We start from the raw sequence: 19,291 nt of genomic DNA, 5'->3' as shown, positions 1-19,291 counted from the left end.
CCTCCTGCAGTGGAAGAGGGAAGAAATCAGAGGAGAATCACACAGAGAATCGGTCCAGAGCTGAGTCTTAACAACTACAACTTGGTTTCTTGGCCATTTGCCCAGGAAGGTTCCCTCCTTGTCCCACGCTGTTGGTTATAGTCAGGTTTTCACATTGTAGATGTGGCCTCTGCCCTTTGTCCAGCTTCTGTGCCATCTTTTGGCTCTGGACCAGTTTGTCATCCACTAACACATATATAAGAAAGTTTACCAGAATTTTAATTTTATATTCTCTTAACTCTAGTCTGCTTTATCCCAGGAAACATGTGGTAAATACTCTGATAGTGGTGTTTATAATGCTCTGGGAATTCAAATAAAGGCTAGATTCATCTTAGGTGTGAAAGAGCATCAGAGAAGGTTACAGAGGAACTAACTGGGAAAAGGAACGGTAGCTGAAATTAAGAAAGGACCCCAGGGTGTTTGTCCACATCCCCTACTAATACATCTTTGCTATATAATAATATATAATTTCATAAGGTTGCATATAAATACATAAGAAATGTGTATTCTACAGTTTGCCAGGAACAAGATCTGATATTTTTTTTTGATGTTTCTATTCTTTTTTTTTTTTTTTTCAATATATGAAGTTTATTGTCAAATTGGTTTCCATACAATACCCAGTGCTCATCCCAAAAGGTACCCTCCTCAATACCCATCACCCACCCTCCCCTCCCTCCCACCCCCCATCAACCCTCGGTTTGTTCTCAGTTTTTAAGAGTCTCTTATGCTTTGGCTCTCTCCCACTCTAACCTCTTTTTTTTTTTTCCTTCCCCTCCCCATTGGGTTTCTGTTAAGTTTCTCAGGATCCACATAAGAGTGAAACCATATGGTATCTGTCTTTCTCTGTATGGCTTATTTCACTTAGCATAACACTCTCCAGTTCCATCCATGTTGCTACAAAGGGCCGTGTTTCATTCTTTCTCGTTGCCACATAGTACTCCATTGTGTATATAAACCACAATTTTTTTTATCCATTCATCAGTTGATGGACATTTAGGCTCTTTCCATAATTTGGCTATTGTTGAGAGTGCTGCTATAAACATTGGGGTACAAGTGCCCCTATGCATCAGTACTCCTGTATCCCTTGGGTAAATTCCTAGCAGTGCTATTGCTGGGTCATAGGGTAGGTCTATTTTTAATTTTTTGAGGAACCTCCACACTGTTTTCCAGAGTGGCTGCACCAATTTGCATTCCCACCAACAGTGCAAGAGGGTTCCCGTTTCTCCACATCCTCTCCAGCATCTGTAGTCTCCTGATTTGTTCATTTGGGCCACTCTGACTGGCGTGAGGTGATATCTGAGTGTGGTTTTGATTTGTATTTCCCTGATGAGGAGCAACGTTGAGCACAAGATCTGATATTTTTGCATAACAAATTTTAGGACATGATACAAATTCTTTTTTTATTATTTTTTAATGTTTATTTTTGAGAGAGAGAGAGAGAGAGAGAGAGAGAAAACACAATCAGGGGATGGGGAGAAAGAGAGGAAGACATAGAATCAGAAGCAGGCTCCAGGCTCTGAGCTGTCAGCACAGAGCCCAAATGCGGGGCTCGAACTCACTAACCGCAAGATCATGACCTGAGCCGAAGTTGGACCCTTAACCAACTGAGCCACCCAGGCGCACCAAATTCTCTTTCTTTTATGTGAAGGAAAGCAAAGCAAGGAAAAGAAAACTTATGGAGAGAAAACCTTAGAAAAGAGGAAGAAGAAAAACAAAAGCGACTCCAGGAAGAAAAAACACAAGAAAAAGTTCAAGAAGAGGAACGGAAGGCTGAGGAGAAACAATGTAAGGGTAAGGATAAAAATGATAGATTTGATTTTTCTGAGACAGAGCAACGAAAGCAACAAGAAAAAATGATTCTGATGAGAGGGAAAAAATATATATAAGTAGATGTTAACCTTTGAGTCTGAAAAAACCTTTTTTTGAATTAAACTTGGAGGAGTGTGTAGGCTTGTTAAAACAGACTGAGGGTAGAAGTCTTAAAACAACATGTAGAAAAGAAAATTGTAATCACTAACTATGAACAGACTCTGACATTTTCATAATTGAAGTAAACAGCTGTAAAGAGTTTCTTCAATTGGTGTTAACTATAAACTTTATTTTTTTTAATGTTTATTTTTGAGAGAGAGAGGGGGAGAGAGAGAGTGTGAGCAGGGAAGGGGCAGAGAGAGGGAGACACAGAATCTGAAACAGGCTCCAGGCTCTGAGCTGTCAGCCACAGAGCCTGATGTGGGACTTGAACTCACAGACTGTGAGATCATGACCTGAGCCAAAGTCAGACACTTAACCAACTGAGCCACTCAGGTGCCCCTAAACTGTTTATTTTAATGAAACACCAATAAAATTTAAGTCTTTGCACACTGAAATTTCCTCAAAAGATATACTTTGTTTTTGATGCACCTCAGAGTCCATTCCTAAAATACTTTAAATATTATTGATACATATCTCTTTTGGACAGACAAATATTTCAATCCTTATTATTGGCACATGTGTTGAAATTTCTATAAGCTAAAGCATTCATTCTGCAAATGAATAAAGTAAAATACTTTTATTATTATCAAAGCTAGTGTATTTGTGAGCTCTTCTGTTTTTCTTTTAGAACCATACTGGTGCATTTAGAGCTCTTTCTTCACTGAACCCTGTTTGCTGCCAATCTCCTCATTTGTGACCTCTCTTTTTGTCTCTTCCTGTTGTATCCTGACTGCCACAGATCAAACCTTGCTGCTTAGCCGCCTGCACTTTGCACAGCCTCACCTGCCACCACTCATACATCTTCCCATACATCCTCACTCATGGCCCCCCACAAGTCATGTCTTTGTATCATTGCCTCCTACTTTCCTAAAGATAAATGTCCTTGTTTGCTTTTATATTGATTCTGTGGCCATACAACATATTTAAATTGTAACAAGCCTTTGTCAAATGGATTTTCATTTTGCTGTTTGATGTTCAGTTCTTTTTCTTTTTGATTTTACAGGCTCTTTATATTGAGTCATCACAAAGATGGGCATACGTGAAAGTAGCAAATAATGACAATTATCTTCTCTTTAGGTGAGCCAGCTACTGCTTTGGTGAATTATAGAGCATTGTACCGCTTTGAAGCCAGGAGCCATGATGAGATGAGTTTTAATTCCGGGGATATAATACAGGTAGGAAACAGTCTTTTTTGCTCATGAAGAAGCTTAATACAATGTAATATATTGCTCTATACTTTTATATAGTGATATACCATTTAAAATGTATACCTTAAGCTTTATCTGATTTGTCCCTAATGAGATGCTGCAGACTTGCATATTATTTATCACTGCTGTGTTCTAGGTAAGGAAGCTTAGACTTACACAAAATGTTAACAGTCAGTAGGACAGTGCCAGAGTGGGTCACAAGTACACATCTTTGATTTCCAAATCCAGTGGTCTTTACACTGTGCCATACTGCTTCACAGCATAAATAGTGATGCTGAGGGTTGCCTGGGTGGTTCAGTCGGTTAGGCATCTGACTTTGGCTCAGGCCATGATCTCACAGCTCTTGAGTTCAAACTCTGTGTCAGGCTCTGTGCTGACAGCTCAGCCTGCTTTGGATTCTGTCTGTCTGTCTGTCTGTCTGTCTCTCTCTCTCTCTCTCTCTCTCAAAAATAAACATTTTTTAAAAAGTGATGCTGATTGTGTTGTTTTAATAAATTACCAATGAAATTTGGGGGTGCTGATTATTTTCTGACAACCATTAAAAGAATTGAAGGAAGTAGACTCTATAGCCCTAACTAGATGCAATCCCTTGTTCCTTGAAACTAAAGGCCTTTATTATATAGTCACAAACCATGTAAAATGGATGAATAAGAGAAGATGCAGGGAATAGCATTTGATACAGCTATTGTGATATAATGGAAAGAATACAGGCTTTAGAAGCATAGTAACTTGGATTTTAGTCTCTGTGTCACTTTTCTTCTTAGTAAATTAAAGTAATATTACCTAGAATACCTAGCCAGTGTGTGTTTTCTTTTTAGCCTGCATAGTCACCAGTTTGGTGTCTTTTATCAGTTATACTGCAACTATTTAATGGTACTTGGCATAGGTTTTACCAGAAACCTCTGTTCAAACACTCAGGTTAATCCCCAGCTACACATTCCTTCTGTTACCGTTGCCACCACTGACAATCCACAGTCTGCTGGCCCTCCTGTTCCTCCTCCACCTGTTGGTGATGATGAAGTTGTGTCTAAGAATGAAGAGATGCAGCCTATCTCTGGACATGTTTGGTCAAGAACCTTTTATATTTTTGGTTCTGTCTTTTACCATCAACAAATATTTGTTGAGGGCTATGCTAGGGATATAGTAAACAAGACACACAGTCTCTGCACTTAATGAGCTGGTAGTCTGATGAGAAGGACATTCTAAAGCAGAGGAAGGAAGGTGGTAGAAAGCTACTAGCTTTACAGCAGACCTCCCCCGTGGTCATCAAGCCAATCTGATGGCGATGACAACAGGAACATTGAGTCAGCTGGAGTTTCTTGAGGGTGTTCTCTGCCAAATCGCTGATATAACCAATGAGTCATGAGTTACTACCAGATACCTGATTTCGACAACTTGGTTGATGACCATGTCATTCACTGAGAGAGGAAGATCAAAAGGAGGGAATTTAGGTGAGAATTATAATAAGTTCAAGTTTGGATGAGTTTCAGATTTCTGGATAGCTGTTGAATATCCAGAGATGTCTAGAGAGATCTCAGGCAGAGATCAGAGGCCAATTTGAGTGTCATCATTGTGTTGTGATGGTAATTGCCTTGAGCGTAGCAGACGAATGATGATCCTTAAGAGACACTAACACTAAAGGGATTATTAGAAGAAGAGGAGCCTTAAAAAGAAACGACTAGAGTCATTAGGAAAAAGCCAGGAGAGTTTAGTGTCAATGAACTTTGAGAAGAGTGGTCTGCATGTGAATAAGATAGGACTTAGAAAACAGCCATTAGATTAGCAGTATCAGAGCTATTGTTAACCTTGAGGAAAACAGTTGAGTGGAATGGTGGGGAACAAGCCAGATTTCAGTGACCTGAAATTGGAAGGGAGGAAGAGGAGACAGTGAATATATAAAATTCTTTGAAGGAGCTTAGCTTTTGAAAGTGGGAAGGGAGAGAAAATGATTAATGAGGAGAGTGGGTTGAAGGAAGTTCTGTGTTTCATTTTTTGGTTTTTTTATCTTGGCTTGAGCAAATTTGCTGGTTTATTTGCAAGTTTAAATAATGATAGGATCTGCAGAGAGGGAAAAGGTTAATGATAGTGGATTTAGTAAAGTGCACAATTGTTAGTGTACAGCTCAGATAATTTGTACACATGTATATATCTGTGAAACTACCACTCAGATCAACATACAGAACACTCAGGAAGGCACTTCGTGGCTCCCTGGCAAACCTCTCTGTTCTGACCAGTGGGTACAGGTGAAGATGATTCTCAGTAAAGCTGGAGGGCTTAGGACCTAGAGCATCGGAGGAGAGAGTAGTGGGAGGATTAGACAGCTCTTCCGTTTTGGTTAGAGGGCTGAAGGAAAGGATGCATGGGACTAGAAATACATTTTGCTGAATTCGAAGGTGAGCTCAGATCTGATGGTTTCCCTATTCTTGGTCAGATAGGAGGCAAGACCTAGTCAACTTAATGGATAAGGGTGGCAGAAGAGATTTGATTGAAGGTGAAAAAGATTAGAAATTCCACTGAGTCCTGGCAACATTTTCCGTGACAACCTGTTTTTCTAGCATTCTTGTATGTTAATGCTATTTTTGAGGTAATAGTTTCCATAAACCTCTGAGAACTTACATAAATTTTTTTAGTTTCACTTTCTGTGTAAATTGACAACTAAAAATTAATTAGGGCCATAAATTATAGATACGAAATTTATTAAAATTAACCTGTTACAAAAGCAAACTTGGTCTAATTTTAAAGATTAAATGAATGGGGCTTGTCTTCTTGAAAAGCTAGAAAGTTTAAGGAAAAAGTATTGAAGAAAGTAGGCTTTTAAAAGTTTGTAGGGAAGGAAGGAAGTTAGTGTTTGAATGCCAGTATTCATACCTGTCAGTGATCCTTGCCTTGAGACCAGCATTTAAATTAGGTATATTGCTGAGCATTCTGCTTTAGGTTGAGTAATTCCTTGAGGTCTATTGTGTTCTTCATTTTTAGTGCTGTGGCTTAGCTGTTTTAAATTTAGCCTTAAACTAGATTTACAAGATAATATTTTATCAGTGGTTCCTTTTGTTGTATTTTAGAACACCATTTTTTAATTATTACATAGCAATGATAGAACTAATGAGTGAGTTTAGCAAGGTTGCAGGATATAAGATCAATATACAAAGACAGATGTTCATAGTTTTATCATAGCCAAAAACTGGAAACAACTCAAATGTCCATCAGTAGGTAAACATACAAGCAAATTGTGGTACATCTATACAATGTAATATTACTCAGCAATAAAAGGGAGAAGAGATGAAACTACAAATCACCTGTATGTGTTACCAGTTGAAAAACAGTATTTAGAGGAAGTTTTCTAGTTCTCTTAGCTCAAGAAGACTCTAATAGGAACTAAACAAAACTAAACAAAACAAAAATTAATGATTATAGGAAAATAACAAGTTTGCAAGAAAGGAAATGTAATTATCAGAACATTACATGATTTAGATGTGAAATATTTGTTTACCTAGTCATAATAATATAAACATTAAATATAATTAAACCAAAAAATTTGAGATAGCAGTGTTGATAGACAAAGAAGATGCAATAAAAGTTAAATGTTGATTTTCCATAATCAAAATCCAATAGATGATGTTTAAAATTGAAACATTCAGGAAATAATAGTATAAATACATTATTTAGAAATATAGAAGATAGGGGTGCCTGGGTATTAAACATCTGGCTTGATCTCAGCTCAGGTCTTGATCTCAGGATCATGAGTTCAAGCCCTGCATTGGGCTCCACGCTGAGTGTGAAGCCTACTTGAAAGGAAGGGAGGGAGGGAAGGAGGAAGGAAGGAAGGAAGGAAGAAAGGAAGGAAGGAAGGGAAGGAGGGAGGGAGGGAGGGAGGGAGGGAGGGAGGAAGGAAGGAAGGAAGGAAGGAAGGAAGGAAGGAAGGAAGGAAGGAAGGAAGGAAGGAAGGAAGGAAGGAGAAATGCAGAGGATGGTATAGAAAAACAACTACGAATGGCAAGTTGTTATCAGGAGTGGAAATCGGCATAATGAGTGATGGGATCTTCCATCATAAGCCATATAGAATGCTGTTTGTTTCTGTTAACTATTTTTGTGTATTTAACTTGGATGAAATTAAATTTTTTGAGAGAAAGAGAGTGCACAACAGGCATAGGTTGGGAAGGGCAGAGGGAGAGGGAGAGAGTGAATCCCAAGCAGACTCCCTCCCCAGCACAGAGCCAGATGCAGGGCTCAGTCTCACTAACTGTGAGATCATGATCTGAGCCAAAATCAAGAGCCAAAGGTGCCTTTTTAAAATTTCATTTTTTGGGGGCTTCTGGATGGCTTAGTCGATTGAGCATCTGACTCTTGATTTCAGCTCAGATCATGATCTCACAGTTTATGAGATTGACCCCCATGTCAGGCTCTGCACTGACAGCACGGAGCCTGCTTGGGATTCTCTCTCTCCCTCTGTCTCTGCTCCTCCCCTGCTCATGCACTCCCTCCTTCTCTCTCTCTCTCTCTCGCTCTCGCTCTCGCTCTCGCTCTCGCTCTCTCAAAATAAGTGAACATTTTTTTCTAAAAGGCACCTTTGTTTGTCATTAGAGATAGTGACCTATTAATATGTAGAAAATGCCTCAGCTCAGGGTGCCTGGGTGGCTTTAGTTGTTAAACATCTGACTTCAGCTCAGGTCATGATCTCACAGTTCATGAGTTCAAGTCCCACATCAGGTGAGCTCAGGCCCCACTTCGGGTGAACAGGAGCCCTGCTTTGGGTAAAAACATGAGCCCTGGGTGAGCCCCACTTCTCTCTCTCTCTCTCTCTCTCTCTCTCTCTCTCTCTACCCCCCACCTTGTGGGATTCTCTCTTTCTCTCTGCCCCCCTTGCTCACTTGCACCCTCTCTCTAGAAAAGAAAAGGGGCACCTGGGTGGCTCAGTCAAGCGTCCAACTTGAGCCCAGGTCATGATTTCATGGTTCATGAGTTCAAGTCCTGCATCGGGCTCTGTGTTGACAGCGTGGAGCCTGGAGCCTGCTTCAGATTCTGTGTCTCCCTCTCGTTCTCTGCCCCTCCCCTGCTCACACTCTGTCTCAAAAAAAAAATAAACATTAAAAAAAATTTTTTTTAAGAAATAAAAAAGAAAAGAAAATGCCTCAGCTCTTTAGTTACATGAGCTTAATTCTGAAAATGAGGCTATTGTACAATAGTCTGCATCTCTTTCCTTTGTAAATGTGTGACATTCTAACCATTGTTAACCCTTCTTTTTGTTTCCATAGGTTGATGAAAAAACCGTAGGAGAACCTGGTTGGCTTTATGGTAGTTTTCAAGGAAATTTTGGCTGGTTTCCTTGCAACTATGTAGAAAAAATGCCATCAGGTGAAAAATCTGTGTCTCCTAAGAAGGCCTTACTTCCCCCTACAGTATCAGTATCTGCTACCTCAACTTCTTCTGAGTAAGTTTTTAGCTAACAGTGCAGTGTATTTAGCCCTGCAAATGTATTTGTGTCAACCTGCTACTTAATCATATTATAATCTGTGCTGGACTCTTCAAGAGTACCTTCTGTTCCAGATTTCATACTGAAATTTAATAAACAAAAATGTAGGTCAGTACTTGGTTCGTGAATTCTTTTTTCCAAAATTGTGTTTAAACACAATGTGAATTATGTATAAGTTGATAAATTTGTAGTGCTTCATTAGATTTTAAATGATGAAGTGTATTTACATCAAAGTGTTGTATTTTACAGATCACTTTCTTCAAATCAACCAGCATCAGTGACTGATTATCAAAATGTATCTTTTACAAACCTAACTGTTAATACATCATGGCAGAAAAAATCAGCTTTTACTCGTACTGTTTCCCCTGGATCTATATCACCGATTCATGGACAGGTATGTATCTTTAATTTTTCTCTGCTTTATTCTTTGACATTGCTCATGTTCACATAAAATAGAAAATTTTTGTACAAAGACATCACTTACTCATTTAACCAGAGTTTGTAGTATTTGGTTTCTGTTCTTGTCATTGACATGTGATGTGATGTAAAGAAATTATTATTATTATTATTATTATTATTACTTAGAAGTTTCTCAACAATTCATTTTCATAGCACCCAGTTGCTAGCAGCTAGGGTTTCTAAGCTCAAAATGTCATCTTTATAAATCTGTCTATATTATTCTTAATTCGTAGTTATTGTGAGAAGATATGTGGGCTTGGAGGTTTTTGGGGTTTTGTTGGTAAGAAATTTGTGTGGGAACTATGTTACATATATTTAGCCTCTGCTTTACATGTAACCATTGCAGGCATTGTTACATTAATATTATTGAAAAGAAATCACAGACTTTGTCAAAACAGAGCCCTACAAATTTCGCCTTCACTCAAAAAAATGTTTACTTCATGACCATAGATAGGTTCCAGGCATTTCTTTATATGCTAGAAATTTAATGGAAAAAAAATCTCTGCCATTAAGGAGTCATAATCTAATGAAACAGACACATATATAAATAATTGTAAAGTATGTGAAGGGTTGTAATAAAGATATTCTACAAAATCTTGAGGACTATATAGCCGAGAGAGATCTCATTCACTCTTTGGGAGTTGGAGCAGGGTTCACAAAGGACCAAGTATTTGAGCAGGACCTTTGAGGATAAGCAAGATTTTAGCAAACAGAGAAGGAAAGTTATTCCTGTGAAAAAATAATTTGGGGAAAGTCAGTGAGGCATGTTAACACAGAGTTTCCAGGACAAGAATTATTTATAGTGTGGCTAGAGTACAGGAATCTTGGAGAAAGAGTCAAGCAGGAAAGCTAGAGGGTGAGTTTTATGTGTGAAGTGTTTAATACCATGCCTAGCTGCTTGGCAGTGGGCAGCCCCTGAAGGTTTCCAAGAGGTGTGTATATTTTTGAAACCTAACTCCCAGCAGTAGTACAGGGGTTGATTGGTGGAAGGAAGCAAAGGAAGGAAACCAAGCAAGGAGGGATGCCACAGTAGCTAATTACAAGAGATGATGACGTAAACTGGTACCACAGTAAAGAAAATGTATAGAAGAGGAGGTGGATTTAAGATTACTAGGAATTGACATAAAATTGGCAATCCATTGAAATGTCGAGAGTAAGGAAGAAGTTGGGAGTTAAAGAAGGTTCCTCAGGGTCTTGAGCTCGAGTAACTGGAAGGATGGTGATAGCATTGTCTTGGGTGAGCATTGCAAGAGGAGTGGGTTCTGTGGGCTCTAAAAATGATGTCTCACCGTGCAACTTTAAGGTATCTGGTTTAGAGACAACCTGGTGGGAAGGCCCAATGAGTAGTCTGACTTACAGGTCTGGAGCTGAGGAGATAGAGTTAAAATTAAGATATAGATTAGAGAAGGCATAGACATAAATAAGATAATTTAGGAAAATCATGTGAAACGGGAAGGGAAAGGGACTGGACAAAGAGGACCCATCAGTCACCAGAGGGTGAGCTTCTGGAAAGACAAGGGTGTTAATGATATTAGCACTGTTCAAAGATCAGGGAAAAACTTTTAACAGAAGGCTACTCAAATGGTTGTCTGTCATATATAATTGTAAATCATTTAGTAGAGTAGATAAAAGTTATCTTAAGGCACCACCGTACCAAACTGGTCTTTGTTTGAACTGTGAACAAGCTATATAGTAGGAAACAAAAATTGTGGTTACTTCTTTAAAAATTTTGTGTTTTTATGTTCACAGGGACAGGTTGTAGAAAACCTAAAGGCGCAGGCCCTGTGTTCTTGGACTGCAAAGAAGGATAACCACTTGAACTTTTCAAAACATGATATTATCACTGTCTTGGAACAGCAAGAAAATTGGTGGTTTGGAGAGGTGCATGGAGGAAGAGGGTGGTTTCCAAAATCTTATGTCAAAATACTCCCTGGGAGTGAAGTCAAGCGGGAAGAGTAAGCATTTTGTGTTTACGTGAGACGTGGATGTTGGTGTTTTCACTAATGAGGCGGCTGAAGAACAACTGGCTATACCATAAAATAAAACATTTATGCTTCAGTTTGAATATCGAGAGGGGGATTTCTAGAGTGAAAAAAAGTGTACTTCACATATTTGTACCAGTTTTAGAATATCTTTTATTCTAGTTATTTCAGATGCCTAAAGTTTTCAAAGTGCTTAAAATTTTAGATCTGTTGCTTTCTTTGTGGCAGCTCAAGAGTTACTTTTCATTTCCTTTGGAGCACTTCTCCCTTGTTATTTACCGTGCATTGTCAGTATTTAAATAAACCTTTGCTGACGGCCTCCCCATTGCCAAAGTGTAGGGCATTCCCTTTCTGGGCCTCCAGAATTCCTTGAAGATCATACCTCTCTTACTGCACATAACAGACTGGGTTGCAATTATTTATTTTCTTACCCATCTCTCCTATTAGATCATAAGCTCTGGGAGGGCAGGATCCGTGTCTTTGTTTTTCAGGTTTTTTTCCTGCCTAGTGTAATCTCAATGCATAGTAGCTTCTCAGTCATATTAGCTCAGTGAATAAGGAGAGGATTCATTGAATGAACAATCAGATGAATCAATTTTCAAGTGAAGAACAAGTAAAAACTAAATAAGGTCTCTGGCCTTAATTTCCCAGTCTGTAGAGGAATGAGATCTCCAGGCATGTTTAAGATGTTTAAGAAATAAGTACAAAAGTAGTGATGGGCAGCTGTCTCCTTGTGTTTTATACTGAAGTTGATCCGAATAAAAAAGTGATCTGATTGAATGAAAAGAGACAGGTCTTTGGAAATCAAGAGGCTTGAGTTCTGATTGTTCTTTTTGTCAGCCTATGTGGAATAACCTATTTGCCTTCGGTTTTCCAACTGATGGGATAAAAAGAGTAAATTAATCTTTAAAAACATTTTCAAGGCTGAGATTCTCTGTATGAATTTTTAGTTCCAGTGCAGAAATTTGCTCTTCAGACTGACACAGAATTTTAGATTTAGAAGTGTGTAAATGATAACAATTCAGAGCTGACGTGTGGCACTGTGGTGGGCCCTTTACAGGAATTATCTTAAACGCCATAACATTTTACAGAGAAGAAAACTTGAGCGTAAAGGCAGTAAGTTTAAATGCTGTTCCCCCCAACTTCTCATTCATTACTGATCTTTTCTAACAGATAAGACCTGTAATTTGAAAACCTGCAGTAATGGAGAGATCATGCCCTAAACAAGGTGGTGGTGCATTCAGTTGTGGCCATGAGTTGTAGCGAGGTTCCATTCTGAGTACTGACTTATTGCTATATAGTTTCCTCAAGGATCCTGGGAAGCCCTGGTGCATCCTACAGATGTCTAGCTTTTTTTTTTTAATTTTTTTAAGAGAGAGAGACAGAGTGTGAGCAGGGGAGGGGCAGAGAGAGAGAGAGAGGGAGACACAGAATCCGAAGCAGGCTCCAGGCTCTGAGCTGTCAGCACAGAGCCTGACGCGGGGCTCGAACTCACAAACTGCAAGATCACGACCTGAGCCAAAGTCGGACACTTAACTGACTGAGCCACCCAGGCGCCCCTAGATGTCTAGCTCTTAAACATGACAGGCTTCCAGATTTTTTCCATTTCCTGGGTTAAATTGGAAATTAAAGTTTTACCTGCTCTGAAATATAAAAAATAAAGTTGTTATTTTTATATATTTAAGTGTAGTGTACTCTAAACAGATACTAAAATTTACATACTGTCCTTGTTCTCCCTGTATGAAGCCAAGCCCGCCATGTGCTTTTCCAAATAACTGTCCATTTACCAAAGCATTGGTGACTTTTACATTCCTTTAGAAAGGCAAAATATCTCACACTTAAAAAACTGTTTAAAAATCATGTTGAAATTACTTGACTGTAGTAAAAAATTTAGAAGTCTGTAACTAGGCATTCTTAGTCCCCTACAGTTTTTTGTATGAGAATATTTCTAGCCTGTTTACTGAGACAGTATTTAAATTCCTTTTAGAAAGTCCTAAAAGAATGTACCGCAAACACCTTCTGTCACGTTTCTTGGTTTTGCTTGTTGATGGCTTTTTGTTTCATTGTTATTTTTTCTTATCTGTTTCTGTATTTATCTGGCAGACCAGAAGCTTTGTATGCAGCTGTAAACAAGAAACCTACCTCTGCAGCCTACACAGGTGGAGAGGGTGAGTTTTCGGCAATTTGTAAATTATATGGGCGTCAGATTAGCTATTGACTATCTGACTTCCCCCAGTGGTTATCCTCCCTGTTTCTGTGTCTTCAGTGTTAAAGTGAGTTTAGGAAAACCTGTCCTTTGTTTATTTCATGTGAATATTGAGACTAGAGAAAAAATAGGGCATTTTTAGAAAATCAGTACTATAAACAGTCAGCATAGACTTGGTAAGTAAGATCATAAATAAAAGATGTTGCAGTGAGATAGCATGAAATTTTTTGTTTTCTTATAATACACCTGCGTTACAGTAATTTAGAAAATAAGGCAATTATAGTACGTTTAGTTGTTTACAAATTGCATTTTAATTATGGTGGATCCTATAAATCATTAAGTAGGATTTGAAATCAAGGTATGTTTTATTATAATTATTACACAAATTTTTTCTGTAGCCCTTTAGGTTGTTCGACTAATAACTTATTATTTATTTTGAAAAAATGAAAGATTGTCTATCCTCATTTCAGCCATTTTTATTTAACGTTATTTATAAATGAATTCTATACATCCATTGTAAAATTAGTTGAAGTGAAGTAATTGTATGTTTCTGTTTTTGCTCAAGAAAATCAGTTTAGTGGTAATTTAAACTGCTTATATAGTAGCTACTGTGTTTAAGGTTTTATGCTAGCGCCTAAAAGATACAAGGATGAATAAAACACAGTCTCCCGAGTCTTCACAGTAGACTGGGGAAGATAGGGGTACCATTGTAATAAATTCTATAATGAGTGGACATAACTTCGTTTTAAGTGGGAACTGGGAATCCACAGACATGGCAGTACTGAATCATCTCAAGCAAGGAGTAGGGTTTTGCATAGTGACCTAGGAAGAGACAGGTCTTGTGGAATGAGAGAAAGTCATGAGCCAGAACATAGCTATGAATGGATAGGGAACTCAGGTCACCAGCAAGGCTGGAATAATAGGTTCACTGTGGAGTGAGTGCTATGGGATGAGTCTGGGAAAGTAGTGAGGAGTTTTTTGGGAAGGACCTTGCTTATTACTGCATACCTAAATGTTGCATGCATTTCTGGTTTTGTTAAATCCCATAAATTGAGTAATCCTGGCAATGTGAATAGTAAACAGGTCGTAGATGATGTTCCCGGTCATCTCTAGTTTAGGATGTACAGATGAAATTCCAGGTTGACAAATAAAAATAACTAGAGAAGAAAGACTAAAGCCAGATCATCGACTGTTTGTTCCAAGTAGCAGTAATAACAGGGACAGAAACCAAAGCCAATATTGACATGCAGACCTTTCCCTTGAGGCCATTTGTTAACAAGTATTTTTTGAGCATCTGTGTGCCAAGCACTGTGCTAGGAGCTGGGTCATTGTGGTGGAGCTTGGCCTCTGGTACTGGTGTCAGCTGAATATTGGGCATTTTCGTAACTGTGTTTATATAAGAATTAAAGAGAAAAGAACCTAGCATATTAAAATGTATTTTGTGTAAGGAGGTTGAAGAATACTTTCCATATCTTGACTCTGTAGAGATACTTGGATCTGTTTGTGTTTATGGATTATTCTCTGTGATAAGATGATGATACAGTTGGAAAAAAAAGCAACTCCATGATAATGACTTATGTTAAGTAGTCTTTTTCTAAGAAATTATTAAACAATCGCTTCATTCCTTTTTCTGTTTTAAGATCTTTTTACATTAGGTTTTCTTAAGTTATAAGGTCTTTTACGTTAATTTACACAGGATTTGGAGATTAACATAATTTTTTTTCCTTCTATAATCTTACAACCCAAGTTAGTTTCTTTTTGCTTTGTTTCTGACAGAATATATTGCACTTTATCCATATTCAAGTGTAGAACCTGGAGATTTGACTTTCACTGAAGGTGAAGAAATATTGGTGACCCAGAAAGATGGAGAATGGTGGACAGGAAGTATTGGAGATAGAACTGGAATTTTTCCATCAAATTATGTCAAACCAAAAGATCAGGAGGTAAAGTTATTTTGATATAGAAACAAAATGATTCCATTCTTGTGTCTTGAGATTCATACTTAAAACAGAGACTCCTGTATATATGTGTTTGGTCAGGATTTGGTTGTAAGAAAACCACTTAAGGTAGCACCAGTTTATTATAGGGATCCTGTTAGGTAAGAGAGACAGGATTTCATTAAATTTCTAAGAACAGGACCCAGAGGTAGGGCTGGTCTCATGGTAACTAAAGCTAGGGATGATCCCAGATCCAGGCCAGCTTACCAAGGGATCACCAAGAAGGAGTCTGTAAAATTTTACCTTAAGGCCCTGACGTTAATGTGACTTGCCCTACATTATGAGTTCCTGCTGCTTTTCATCCTTCTACTAGTATGGTACAGTGCAGCAGTTCTCAAACTTTTAGGTTTCTGGAACTTTCTACATTCTTAAAAAATTGGGGACTCTATAAAGAGTTTTTTTTAATGCATGGGTTAAATATAGTTATATATTCCATGTTAGAAATTAAAACTGCAGTTTTAAAAATATTTACTTATTTTAAAGTAACAAAATTAAACCCATTACATGGTTATATAAATAACTTGCTTCTTATGAAAACCAACAATATATTTTCAAACAAAAAAGTTTGGTGAAAAGAGGGGCATTGTTTTATATTTCTGCAAATCTCTTTAATGTCTGGCTTAACCTGAAGACAGGTGGATTCTCCTGTTTCTGTATTCAGTCTGTTGTGATACATTCTTTTGGTTGATGTGCACAAAGAAAATTCAACCTCACGCAGATATGGGAGAAAACAGAAAAATATTTTTTTAATTTAAAAAAAAATGTTTGTTTATTTTAGAGAGAAAGCATGAGCAGGAAGTGGGGGTGGGGTGGGGAGGGGGACAGAGGATCTGAAGCAGGCTCTGTCTGCACTGACACACAGAGCCCAACGTGGGGCTCGAGCTCACAAACCGTGAGATTGTGACCTGAGCTGAAGTTGGACGCTCAACCGACTGAGCCACCCAGGTGCCCCAACAGAGACATATTTTAATAACATTTTTAGATATCTGTGGATATTCCTTGATATTACTACACCAAAACTTGGTAAGTGTTAAATTTTTACAAGTTAGTTACACATGGAATCTAAAGCCATATCCGTGAACATTTCTTACTGTTGAATTAAAATTGAATGGATTTTTTACCCATGCTGGTAACATTATTCATTACCCATGTGGTGACATCATTCATTGGTCATTTGGAAGATACTGAATCACTGAGTTATGCACATATTCTTAGTATTGACACGTTTCATCATACAGTACCAAAAAGTTAACATTTGTTAATGTCACCACTGATCTCCAAGGAAAATCTTTATTTTTTTTTTAATTTTTTTTAATGTTATTATTGAGAGACAGAGAGACACAGAGTGTGAGCAGGGGAGGGGTAGAGAGAGGGGGAGACACAGAATCCGAAGCAGGCTCCAGGCTCTGAGCTGTCAGCACAGAGCCTGACACAGGGCTCAAACTATATATGTAGTGGGCATTGATGCTAACCTGATAAATGAGAGGTATCTGGCCCAGATGCTCATGTTTGATATTCAGGTAAGATGCAGAAAATGAGCTGTTCTTGTTGAGTCACTAGATGCCAGCATCATCCATTTGTAATGTTTGTTAGTAGACCTTCATTTTAAAGGAACAAGAACCCTGGGGATTAGAAATCTAATTCATAATAACCTTTGTACTCTTACATCTGGATTATTAGAAAATGATAAAACAGTATGTCTTTTCCTTACAGAGTTTTGGGAGTGCTAGCAAATCCGGAACATCAAACAAGAAACCCGGTATGTATAATAATGGAGTTAAAAAAGTACTACAGTGTTTAATAGTCTTGAATTCATAGTTTCTTGTCTGTCTTCTTTTCAGAGATTGCTCAAGTAACTTCAGCATATATGGCTTCTGGTTCTGAACAACTTAGCCTTGCACCCGGGCAGTTGATACTAATCCTAAAGAAAAATTCAAGTGGGTGGTGGCAAGGGGAATTACAGGTAATAACCTTTAAATAATATTTATCAATTTTATTATAAAAATAATGCACACTCATTAGAAAACAAAATTAATAACAATTTTAGATCACCTATAATCATACCACTTAGAGGTAATCAGTATTAACATTGTGGTGTATTATGTTCCCCTCTAGTTTCTTCCCTGCTTATTTTTAGCACAGCTGAATTGGTATAAGTAATGATACCAAGAATAATTTTCTCTACAGACATAATTGTTTTCCAATACCTGCTTTAATAAACCATAGGTCACCATCTTAAAGGAAAGCATACCATCATCTTTGCCTGGGATAACCCCAGGCTTACCGTATGTATATAGCCTCTTCTATCTAGGAGAAGAAACATTATCCAGGCTATGTACTGAGAAAATGCTACTCATTGGACTTTCTCTACCATAGTCTTATGTTTTTGAAACAGCAATGCAAGGAAAGGAAATGCAGGCATAAATGAACCTATGTTTTCCTAAAATGTTAACAGAAGTAGTTATTGCATATGTTTTGATACAGAAAGTTCTTTTCTCTTCAAAGTTCCTTACTAGAAAGACTAAAAATAAAAAGCTTTTTAAGATTAAAAGATCATGAGAGGTATAATAGCTATATTTTTATGTAGGTTTGATATATGGTTGTAATATGGAGGATAAATACAGCTTCATTCTTGCACATCAGTCTTAAACAATCCTAAAGAACACTGGAGGTTCAAAACTGAGTATCTTCTTGAGTAACTCCTTGAAATCCCACCTTCCTGATTTGCTTTAAAGATTGACCCAACAATATGACGAGCATGGCTTTCCACAAATTTTATTTGTGATCTCTGCATTAATTATTGACAGAGCCCCAAGAGGTGTTCATTGTGCACAGTACCATTTTAAGTGCTGACTTGATTCCTAGGAGAACTCTGGAAGGATCTTTTTAGTTTATAAATATTATTTGTGTGAAGTATCCAGAGAACTCTGAGTCCAGAAGACCTCCTAATAGACTTCTCTAACAGGCTTCTGCAAGTAGTGTTCTCAGCACCATTTTGATATGCATATTGAGCCTTCCAGTTGTTTAATACTGACCTGGAAGGCCAGTGCAGAATTCAGGGGTCCCCAAGACCACCCTGACTTCTGACACCAGCTGGAAGTTTGGAGGTCCCCAAGACCACTCTCAAGTTCAATAATTAACTAGAAAGACTCATGAGACACTGAGAGCTATTCTTCTCATAGTTACAGTTTGTTACAGCAAAGTAATTTAGATTATAATTAGACAAGGAAAAAGATGTATGGGGCTGAGTTCAGGAGGGTTCCAAAAACAGAGGTTTCATTGTCCTCTCCCAGTGGAGTCATGGATAGCATTGACTCCTGGCAACAATAAACATCAAGTATTGCCAAGCGCAGAAGCTCATTTGAGCCTTGGTGTACAGAGTTTTTACATCCTAGACATGGTTCTGCACTTATGGCTAAACTTAGTCTCCAATCCTTTTAGAGGTTGAGTTCATACTGTATCACCCAGAGCGCCCCCCATAAGTCACATTGTTAGACTGTCTGGCATGGTCAAGGCCCAGAGGAAATAAGACACTTATCAGTCAGGACATACCACAGGTTTAGAGATTACCTCCCAAGAGCCAAAGGTAGAGTCCAGACCTCTCTTGGGACAAGGGTAAATTCTTTACTGCACAGCCATTTTTAGTTTATGTCTTAGTAATTATTTTTGATCCCATCTTTCATATTCCTTTTGCTAATTTCATAGGCCAGAGGAAAAAAGCGACAGAAAGGATGGTTTCCTGCCAGCCATGTTAAACTTTTGGGTCCAAGTAGTGAAAGAACTACACCTGCCTTTCATCCTGGTATGGAAGTGAATTAACTTGTATTTCATCTTACAGAAGTTTTGTTGAAATTCAGCCACTTCTTAGATTAGCATATGCTTTGAAAAATATTAAAAATTGGTTCTTTTTGTAACTCTGTCTGAAAGTAATGTTACAATGAGAACTTCCTTTCTAAAAA

At 38.0% G+C, this 19,291-nt stretch overlaps 1 protein-coding gene across 14 annotated transcripts in view; it reads left to right on the top strand.

Annotated features, from left to right (window-relative positions):
• ITSN2 (intersectin 2) overlaps positions 1-19,291 on the top strand; it is a 146,759-nt gene that overhangs the window by 81,195 nt on the left and 46,273 nt on the right. For 11 of the 14 annotated variants that reach the window (XR_009248260.1, XM_058682679.1, XM_058682677.1 and 8 more), the window contains 10 exons: positions 1,688-1,830; positions 3,088-3,185; positions 8,471-8,646; positions 8,938-9,082; positions 10,897-11,102; positions 13,233-13,297; positions 15,112-15,278; positions 17,046-17,091; positions 17,174-17,295; positions 19,038-19,134. Coding sequence is in view for 13 of the 14 variants with exons in the window: in XM_058682679.1 (XP_058538662.1) it covers positions 1,688-1,830; positions 3,088-3,185; positions 8,471-8,646; positions 8,938-9,082; positions 10,897-11,102; positions 13,233-13,297; positions 15,112-15,278; positions 17,046-17,091; positions 17,174-17,295; positions 19,038-19,134 (1,265 nt within the window). In the remaining variant the exon portion in view is untranslated. The remainder of the gene's footprint in view (positions 1-1,687; positions 1,831-3,087; positions 3,186-8,470; positions 8,647-8,937; positions 9,083-10,896; positions 11,103-13,232; positions 13,298-15,111; positions 15,279-17,045; positions 17,092-17,173; positions 17,296-19,037; positions 19,135-19,291) is intronic. The other 3 variants (XM_058682674.1, XM_058682681.1, XM_058682683.1) reach the window with 1 other exon arrangement.

Source organism: Neofelis nebulosa, chromosome 9, assembly GCF_028018385.1.
Source record: "Neofelis nebulosa isolate mNeoNeb1 chromosome 9, mNeoNeb1.pri, whole genome shotgun sequence".
Classification (NCBI taxonomy): domain Eukaryota; kingdom Metazoa; phylum Chordata; class Mammalia; order Carnivora; family Felidae; genus Neofelis; species Neofelis nebulosa.
Note: the sequence above shows the minus strand (reverse complement) of the source record. Positions and strands in the feature narration are given on the sequence as shown.